Genomic DNA, 11,362 nt, shown 5'->3' with positions numbered 1-11,362 from the left:
TTGATTGAAGATTTTTTAACTTTTTGGTTCAAATTCAATTAATTTTTCTATTAAAATTAAGTGAATTACAAATAATATTCTCTAATCGATCACCTTTTTACTTAAAACATGAATTAATTTTGAATGTATGTAAATTCAAAATCGCATATAATATTAAAATTATGTGAAAAATACTGAAATTTTTCATTTAGAAAAATATTTAAATAATCAATTTAATATTCCAATTAAGAAATTACTAAATTAATGGAATTTTTCATTTTTATGTAAAATTTTCTAATATTTAGATATATTTTGTAAAAAAAAAATATTTTACTCTGATTTTTTGTTAAATTATTTTATTGAAAATTGTCATTATTATTCTTATTTAACATATTAGGATTATATTCATTACATATTAATTGTATTAATTTACGAATTATTCAATTTCAACAAAATTAGTCTATTAATTAAATTCAGTTTAATAAGTAAAATCTTAAAATTTGTTAATTTCACCAGTTTTTTTTGTGAAAAACTAATTTAAATATGTAATATTTTCGAATGATTATTTTTTTTGTTATTAGTTTTATATCAAAATCTAATAAAAATATTTAACACACAGTTGTTAAGAAATTTTCTCTTAAATATTAGATTAATTAAAGTTATAAAAAGATATTGTGAGAATTTAACTATAAAATGTATATATTGACCTTGAAAATATTGAACTGAATGTAATAATTTAATGGAGGCAATAAATAATATTTTAACTAAAAAAAAATGTGTATGTCTTCTATTTCGTTACATAAATCAATGATCGTATAAGGTTGTATATAAATAAATATCTTAAATTTTAGTATTCATAGATATGAATTCTTTACATAATATAAATCTTGTATGAGTTCAATATAAAATCAAACAGCTTATCGATTACATTACACCTCGAGATTTGAATCCTGTTTGAGGACATACCCGAATTAATTATACGCTTAACACACACACTCACAAAAAAAGAGTAGACAAATTCCGAAGACGCGAATCCCAGGAATTAATTGCATACAGAGTTCAGCGCCGGACAAGAATAAATAAATGTTAGAAAATGTTTTATAATGAGGAAAATGCAATAGTTTAACATATATGGAAAAGCGATGTAATTGAATTAATAGATTCCTAATGAATATTCACAGAATTACAATCCAAGCATTCATTTCCTCTGCCTTTTCTGACCGTTACGATTATGGAAATCGATGCTCGAGTTCAAAATTCAGCGCATAATTTTCGTAATAAATTGCGCGATTAGCATTTTACACGGACGACTGTTGAGGTGGAAAAAGAGAAGCGGTGGACAAATTAACAACAACAACAAGAAGAAAACCATAAAAATAATAAGAAAAATGGGTCATTAACGAAGTGCATGCTGAAAAGTTAAGATGCAACGGTCCGTTTAGAAAACGAAATGTCTTATCGAGACTCTGAACTCTTCGGCTACGTATAAATATTCATGGTCTCCGGCCAATCGCACCATCTAATCGTGCACGTAACATCTCCCGACTTAATTACCGCATCTGTCAGTTAGCTGTTGCCCTAGACCTGTGGCACACGCCGCGCTCCCGCGACTTTCGACTCTAATCTAGTTCTCCGCTTTGACTAAGGGTGTATGTTTTGTTTCATCCCCACCACACACACACACAGTTCAAAGCGCCACGTGCGACCGACATAAGGTGGATATATGTTCAAGAATGCCGAAAAATACTAGCCATGTCAACAGATGCTACAATCCAGAGCCGTATTTAGAAATTATTCTATACATAAAACCATCACCGAAACTCCAAGAAAACTGAATTAAATTTGATGATTTTTGTCAAAAAAAATATTAACATCTTTTACTCTGATTGTTTGTTAAATTATTTCAATAAAAAATGTCATAATTATTATAAGATATATTAGGATTATTAAACATTTATTAATACAATTAAACGTTTAAAACTTAATTAAAACAGAAATAAATTGGATTAATAATAGCATTATTATCTTATACTTATAATTAATAAAATAAGGTTTAACGCTATTGATTTATATTAGATTAATTAACTTAGTAAAATTTTCTTTTCTGTATTAATTACATAAAAATTGTACGTAAAATTATAGGTTACAATTTTGATAAATATGAAATGACATTTGTACGAATGACATAAATGTCAAACGTAAATAAGTTTTATTCAATTGACATTGATTTTAATAAATATTAATAATAGAGACATTTATGATCAAATATAAGAGTTAACGTTCATTTATTCATTAAATTAGCATGATTTTTATATATTAGTTACATAAATAAATAAATTAGTTTAAAAAATGACTTGGAATCAAAATGTAAATATGGAATGACATTTGTACAAATGACATAAATGTCAATACAAGAAATGTACTCTTTTTGTTTGACTTCCTTTTTTATTGACATTTATTTTTAATTAACTAACGAATATACAAAATAAATTAAAATGAAATTGTGTTGTTACAAAAAAATATATACTATTTACTAAATTTAAGAATTTCAGTTTGTTTTTTTTTACAATTCTTTATTCATTGTTTACAACAGAGTTCCTCAATATTTTGACCACGCGAATCAACATGTATGTGGTTGCACAACCACCAGTTCCTTGCTTTGACACAGTGTGACAGCTGTCATTAAAAATCCTATAGAATGAGAAACGCTAATATAGCAGATTATTAATAATTTTGTATAAGAATTCAGCTATATTAGTTACACACAAATCCTAATCATAGATTTACTAAAAATAATAAATGACATTTATGTCAAATGTGACAAATGTTATACAACATTTAAGCCTAACGTTTTTTCGATAAAATAAACATCTTGTAATCTAATATTAAATTAATGTTCTCATGAACCATAAAAGACATTTTTTTTATAGATTGAAGAACTTTAATTTTCTCACATTATCCATCTATTAAATGTAACTTTACAACTTATACAATATGTAATAAATCTTTTTTCTTGATTTCACAAAGTCACACTGCATATTTTTTTTGTTGTATAATTTTATCCACAATTTGTTGATCAATGTGAACATTGAGTAATGTTAAGATCACGGTTGACATTAAATAGATAATCTTTCCAGGTGGATAGTTACCATTATGATGATTTGTCGTGTTGTAGGTTAACTTATATTATATTGATGCTCTGCGATTCCACTAATTCCTTTGACTGTGAATCTGCTACTATCTTTAACACTGCCATTGTCCATCAACTTGGGTGAAGGTCCATATGCTTGAACCTCATTCATTTGACTGTCCATCTGTATTAACGAAGGCCCTATTGCAGCAAGTACCGAGAGGGCTCACAAAGGGCCTGGCTTGACCAGGATTCGAACCGGCGCTTAACCATTTGGCTATTAGTCGCCCTTAACTGTATAAATAGATATCAATTATTTAGTTCAAGTATGAAATTATTTTTGTTAACTTATTATTTTTTGTATTTACGTTATTATTATGATTAACTATATAAACTTTTAGACAACCAAAAAAAATAGTAAATTTGTGATTTATAAAAAAAATAATTGAATTATAATTATATATAAAAAAAGAGGACTGAATTATTACTCAACCTGAAGCGATTAACGAAAAACATACAGAAGTAAATTTTAACAAGATTTTCGGTTGGAAACCGATTACGGAGGTAATTCCAAATAGATTTGTCGTGATCTTTAGATGCGCTCGTGCTGTACTTGAAAATAATGTCGAAAGGAAACTCCATAACTCACGTTGCAGGAGACAAGGGGTTATTGACTTCGGTATTAATTTTCTTCTTCTTCTGCTAGTAACGAGCACGCGTAATTCCTAGATGTATCTGAGTGTCTGTGTTCTGTTCTATTCTTTTTTTTTTTTTCGCTTTCTATTCTTTCCTTCCAATTTTATACTTAATTGTTACTTTATAGGATCGTTAAAAGGTCAAGGATGGCCGATCGGAGTTTGTTGAAAATCCTATAATTTGCCAAACAATGAATGTCATTGTCGAAGGCAAACAAAACAAAAATCAGACGTCGATACTTATTAGTAATAAGATAAAAGCAAGGTTTTTATTTATTGTGTATAGGTACAATAAATTTGTATGTAATATAATGTTTTATTTTATAGTAGCCTCGGGTAGGAATATTGCGGTCGATAGCCTTATGATCAGAAGATTTTTTTTTATTTCTTAAACATTTAAGAAACTAACATTTTTTTTTGAAACTGTTATTACATATTTTACATGAAAGATCTCATCTTTATCGATCTAGATCGAGTTATATTTTTAATGTATCACGAAATGACAGCTGTCACCAAGTGTCAAAGCGAGGAACTGGTGAAATACTGTTAATAAAAGGGATACAATACAATTACAAACAAATATGTTAGATGGGAAAATAAAAAAAATGAGAAATGCTGTTCTAAATCCATTACGTGTAGATTAAGTAAGGTTAGATTATCTTGAATTTGTTTGTGATAGATTCATGTAAACATTAGATTTGATTATATAAATATGAAACGTCATTTGTATGAATGACAGATATGTCATTTCTAATAATGACAACAATGTCATATAAAAGGGATTATACAAATATCTGAAATAGATATTTGTATAATATTTACTAGATTTAATTTTCAGTTTTCTTTATATTTCAATCCAATTCCAAATTTCATAAAATTCATCTTCTACTATTTATTAACAAATATATGATTTTTTATAAGAATATTAGAATTTATTGATCAAATCGTTTAGAATTAATTACATAATTTATTTCGTTTATAAAACACACAAATAATGAAATAATGAAAGAACATATTATAATTTATTGTATTTATTTAACATAAAAAATAAGAAAATACAAGAAATATACCAAAATATTATAAATTCACAATTAAACTCTTGAGAAGAAAGGTTTAACTCTTTGAGTTAATGTATCATCTTTTGAACATGCCTAATAGGACAGGAAAGAGGAATTACCATTTAATTTGGTTGGTATGTCAAGAGACGAAAGAGATGAATCTTGATAATCCATACAATCCAATATTAAGTTGACGAAGTAGTGTTTTTCAGTAGTCTAAAAATGTGTTGTGTCTTGAAAGTGTTAAATTAATGAAGAACTACAGATTAATTAACTTTTTTGCAAGATGTATTTTTGTTTTTATGTGTTTTCAATAAATTTATTGAGCAAATTTATTTTAAGAGATTTTTTTAAGAAATAAAAAAGAAAATATGCAACAGCGATTGCACACAGAATTCAGAAATATATAAGATTTATCTTTATACAACTAACTTGAATTTGTTAAAAAAAAATATTTGAAATTAAATTACATGAAATATTTTATTTACTCTCTAACATTTAATGAATATACTTGAGATTTTTACAGTAAATATAGTAATTTCTCTGTATCTTAAGTATAATATAATATTTATTAATCCGTTATTTAAAAAATAAATAAAAAAATTGAAATAAAATTTCAGTTTGAATGAATGTACGAGAAAGTGGGTTGAGTTTAAAAAGAATAAAACTAAAGCCAACCCTGGCGTTGGTATCGGGTGTTGAATCTAGCGGCACGCGACTAGAGCAGGTCAGTATCAACCCCGGACTCGATCAGTTATTCGACTTCCGCACTTCCGTATACTTGGGTCATCGATCTAACCCTCCGCACGTTCAGTTCAGTTCGAGTCGAGTGTTAAAGAGGAGAACAAATCCAGCTGCAATAAAAAAAAATAAGAGAAGAAAATAAGTTTTTCCTTTAAACAAACGCGAAGTGAAATATGTTTTAAATATATTGCGGAAGATCAGAACCGATGATGAGTGTAATAAAACCATTCGCGAGTCGCTTAACGCAAGACATGAACGTGTACCAAAACTACGAGAACTACCAAAACACCAGTTACAGCTTCATAAATCTCTCGAATCTCCGTTACGACGACCAGGCAACGATAAAACTGGAAAGGGATTTCAACATCAGGATAAGCGAGCAACCCGAGCAATTCGACGCGGACACCTTCGACAGCTTCTCCTCCGCTGCGGATTCCTACTACCACTTCGAAGGTACAAACAACAATAACAATAGTAGTAACAGCAGCGGCAACAACAATAATGGCAGTGGCATCTTCGAAGCTACGAATCTTCCTGATGCGAAGATGAAGGTGAGGAGCAGGAAGAGGTGCATCGTGAGGGAGAGGCAACCGTCGCCGACGGTGATGAAGAAGCGACGGTTGGCGGCAAATGCAAGGGAACGAAGGAGGATGAACGGGTTGAACGAGGCCTTCGACAGATTGCGACAGGTCATTCCCAATCTGGAGACGGAGCAGAAGCTCAGTAAGTTCGAGACACTGCAAATGGCACAGACGTACATTTCCGCGTTGATGGACCTTCTGCAGCGAGATTCTATGAATAGATAACACGACTCGCGCAATAATCTACTTCCATCATCATCATTATATTTATTTCTCACAGTACTTTAAATCATCGCAACACGCCGCAGTGGAAAACCAACTTATTTACTGCCCACGTAATTATAATAATAATAACGACTTGACCATACGTATTAATAAAATACCACAATTTATTTAACAAAAAAAACGGAATTGCATCTAAACAAGTAGAAAAAAAACTAACTGTTCCAACAAATATATAAAGAGATAAATCCGTAGTTTTCACAAACATTTCGACGAAACCCGTCCGGTATAATAATCCAATAAAATTATTCTCCACATGTTTACTGAAAGATTTGCATGTTCAGAATCTCTATAAATATTCATCGATGCACCAAAAACTCATGCGGAAAGAATATTTTGAACTGTTATATTAATCTGTTAGGGTAAATTAACTGAAAGAACCAAATACTATTCATTATTTCTTTTTTTATAGTGTTTTTTATGTAAGTGATTGCGGATCACGAGCATCTGTATAGATAGATCAGGTACTTTCTAGTCCAGAACCAAAATTTATTTGTAGGTTTTATTTATATTTGTATATGTATTTAACTATATTTTTTATTAAACTATTATTGTAACTATAGTATATTACGACAAAGATTGTATTTATCAGCAGTTTGATCTCTTATATTTATGTTCTTTTACATATGTATATTTAGCGAAACAATCAAATTGATGAACCACGTTCATAAATCCAACAAAGCGAAACTAAATTTTATATTTAAATTGTAATTATTTAATAAAGATCTATTTTAATTAAATACAGTTGTTTTTTTACATTTTTTTTATTCTTTCTACCAAATTATTACTAATATCGTATTTTTTTGTTAATAATATTTACAGGATATTTGAAATAATTTCATACTTTTATCGCATAAACTATAAAAATGTAGACAAGTTCATGTTCATGTTCACAAGAAAAACGTAAACATTTTTCTATGATATGCTTAACAATAATAAAAACCACCGTTAAATTTTAACTTTTATATAACAAAATATTTAAATTTTTCAACAATTTAAATACCTTTTGGAAATACTTAACTTGATAATTAAAAATTTCATAATTTCTAATTGAAATATTAACTGCAATTTTTATTTACTTTTTTTACAGAAACTTTCTCTCTCTCATGTTATTTTTAATTATTAACTAATTAGCAAAAAAAAATCTGATATAAACATTTTTTTATTCCACTTCCATTTTAAATTTTTACACACAAATTCTGAATTTTTTGACAATTGACTTAAACAAATAGTTCATAACATAGTTTTCAGATATCTATTGAATATTTACAAATTCGACAATACCTCGCATAGTCGCGCTTCGATCAGTCCGGATTCACTATAACCCGAGTTTTTCATTTGTTAAAGGATTCATAATTTGGTCTGAATAGGATTTTAAGTAGATATCACAAAATTGGCCAAATTATAGAAATTTCTTTTTAAATTTTAAGTGATTATATGTACAAACATATTTTATTTGAAATAATCATAGATTCGTAAAGATAAAAATGTTAAACTTGCAAATTTTCTGAGTAATTTTATGTTTCATAAAAGCAATAATTTAGTTAAAATAAATAAAAATATTCTATTTTCATACACATGATATTGTTAATATCACCACAACTTATTCAAATTTCGTCTATGGAATTGTATGCAAAATTACGCAATTTAGTAGAAACATTCCGCAGTTGCGAACAATAATTTTTGTAATAGTCTAAATTTGTCCACTTTACCTTCTGTTCACGGAAGTCCCATTTCGCTCACTTATTTCAATTTTATTAAAATATTAATGCTTTTCCATATTTATTGCATCATCTGTCCGCTGTTCCGAATAATTCCCCAATAAAATTATGAAAATTTTTCACGCGAACAAAATAAATTTTAATAAAACAACACAAATCTCAATTCTCACGCTCCAAATAATAATAATAATGATAACACAGTTTCACTGTTTCTTCTTCTTTCGTTTATTTTTTTTTGTTTTGTTTTATTAGTTTATACTTTTCGTTGTTGCTGCAATTTCCTACATTCTTCTTTTTATTTTCTTGCTTTGTTTAATATTCAACATGTCGCAGACGAAGAGAAAAAAATTCAAATAAACGAGGAATTCTTCTTCTGGCGTGAGTGTCTGATGACGTCTTGTCACACCGAATATTTATTTAATAACAGTTTCTGAATTTCTCGGTAAATATAATATCTCAAAAAAATGTAAATACGAAGACGTTTTCTCTGTAAATAATATCTTCGTGTACATAGGTTACATGATGCAAATACAAGTGCCATCATGTGTAATAGCAGCATCTCAATTGGAATTTACACAATAGATTTTATTTTAAATCAATATTTGCAAATGGACAATAATCGTTTCAAATTTTTGACCACACGCAAACAAAACTGAGTTTCGACAAATCTTGTTTAACTGTGCTAAATTATCTTCATTTTGTTTTTAATACAGTAAATTATCTTATTAGTTTAATTAAATCATTAGAAAATATTTGTATTTGATTCATGAACAATCACAACATTCAATTCAATTTCAATCAAAATATGACAAAAATTTGTCCTAGAAGAAGAAAATAACTTCCAAGGAATTAGAAATGAAATTATCCAGATGTCTCAAACAACAAGTATTAAAAATGTGGAAGAAGTATGGATGTTACAAATTTATTAAATGCAGAATATTACTGTTTTTCAGTGAAAGATTTAGAGAACCAAACACAAAGATGTTGAAGACGTTCCTGCCGAATTGAACAAACAATGATTTAGGAAGGTTCTTAAATGACATTAAAATCGATTTAACCCGTTGTTACCTGAACATAGTTAAAATAAGGATTTCTTTTCAAACACATTAAATTTAACTTGCTAATATATTTTTTTTAAATTCAGTAATATTTTCAATTAAAAAAAAAAGTAATACTTTTTGATAAAATCAGGCAATTTTTAGCTAAAATCCTATAATAAGTGAATTATAGAGTTTTAGATTACAAAAACGGATCAATTTATTAATACATTTGTTACATAACAAATATATACAATAAAACTTTTGTGTTTTATATAGAATTGTTAATAATTTAAAATGTATAAAACTTGAAGATTTATAGCATATGTGGAAACAATTTAAAAGCGATTTAAAAAAACCTTCTTAGCCTTTTTCCTTTCCAAAATAATCTTCTACCGTATCGATGGAATAAAGGAAAGAGTTGGGGGGTATAATTAAATATAGGAGATAGTCAAATATCAAGTTGTTTTCTCTCTATTGAATTCAACGGAAACGGAGGAGTCTCAAAGAGGCGCGTGTCTGTCTGGGGGGTTGTTATTAATGAAGCACCTGTCGGCCCCATTAGTTTATTGTACGCGTTATTAAATGTACCATTATCGTACAATCTAAATACGATTTTAGAACATGTAAATGGCTACGATGAACCGGATCCCTCCGTATTAATTGCATAACATTATCACAGAACTCTTTCGCACCGAGGTTTCGGTGAAAATAAACGCGACCGTTAAACAAAAATAAAGAGAAGATCGTTAATGGGTGAAGATGGTAAGAATGGAATAGCTATCAGCGTTCATGAATGAACCACCTAAGAATTTAATTGATGGAAATCGCCTCTATTTCAATTAGCAAAACGCTGCCAACGTTTTCCATCCAGGATTAATTTCTGCATTTAGAGCGACAACAAAAGGCAACGGCAACGGTTAGTTACCTGATACTAATTGCCTTCTTTGTCCTGCTACTACCCACGTGGGATCTCGTTGAACCCATCGTTATTATGTTGCATATTCTCCTGCACCTATTATTAAGTATACTCAAATATTTTGCGAAAATATTCTCATCGCAATTGTCACAATTCATTTTCTTTGACGTTCCTAAAATAATCTATTTGCACGTACATTCCATTTTTATCTTACGAATGTGCAATGAATTACTACAAAATCAGAGGGAGACCGGACGACCCGAAGAACATAGCGTACAGAAGGCAAAACAAGTCTTTAGAGTCCTTAGTGAAAGTGGACAAATTGAGTCAATGCAAACCTCCAAATCCAAGAGTTAGATTTGGAACGGCGCCGGCGATGGTTCGTCATCATCCCAGCCAGATTAACGATCCTTTCGTCGTCAAGAAACTGTCAGTTAATAAATCGGAAACCATCCAGGATCGCATCAAAACAGAAATATACCAGAAGGTCGTGCCGAACGTCCCCGAAAAACCTATAAACCGCGAGGAGAAAACCATGCAACTGATCAAAGAGATTTTAAACGACAGCTTCGTTACCAAATTGGAGATCGAACGCAACGACGCCGACGTAATCAAAACGATCGAGGAGACGCAGAGGGAGATTAACTTGGCCGCAAATCAGTTGATCGAGATAAATAAGTTGCTGGAAAAGAAGAAGAGCGAGAATTCTTTGGTCGATGAGAATGACGAAGTAAAGATGAAGAGGCGACCAAAGATGACGCTTAAACAACTAATCAAATACAATCACAGGAAAGGGTGGGAGTGGATGTCCAGTCAGTACCTTGACAATATTAACGATAAATTCAACTGATTTAACAAATACCGACGTAATAAATAGAACGAATTTTGCTCTAACCGACATCAAGTTTTAATCCTTAAAACAAATTTCTTAAAACCATTACATAAACACCATAAATGCAGAGAATTGAAAGTCGTTTGAAATTCTAATGAAACATGATCTAAATCTCCACAAGTTAATGAAGATTTTCCCTTCTACAGTTGTCTCCTTTGAGAATAATTCACTATTGTGGATAATAAAACTAGAAATATTTTATACGCAACAGTATTTTCATCATCGCGAATAATATAAATTCACTTAGATTATTGAAAAATTATTTAGGTTTCTTGTAGATTTAAACAGGGTTTAAATTAAAACAAAGTAATAATATTAATCTAT

General features: G+C 29.3%; 1 protein-coding gene across 1 annotated transcript; it reads left to right on the top strand.

Annotated features, from left to right (window-relative positions):
* The first annotated feature begins 5,815 nt into the window (after positions 1 to 5,815).
* On the top strand, positions 5,816 to 6,412 carry LOC108559561 (protein lin-32-like). Its single transcript, XM_017916882.1, has one exon. The coding sequence runs from the start codon at positions 5,816 to 5,818 to the stop codon at positions 6,410 to 6,412; it is 597 nt and encodes a 198-aa protein (XP_017772371.1).
* The last annotated feature ends 4,950 nt before the right edge of the window (positions 6,413 to 11,362 follow it).

Source organism: Nicrophorus vespilloides, unplaced genomic scaffold, assembly GCF_001412225.1.
Source record: "Nicrophorus vespilloides isolate i.1.1-1 unplaced genomic scaffold, Nicve_v1.0, whole genome shotgun sequence".
In the NCBI taxonomy this organism is placed as follows: domain Eukaryota; kingdom Metazoa; phylum Arthropoda; class Insecta; order Coleoptera; family Silphidae; genus Nicrophorus; species Nicrophorus vespilloides.
Note: the sequence above shows the minus strand (reverse complement) of the source record. Positions and strands in the feature narration are given on the sequence as shown.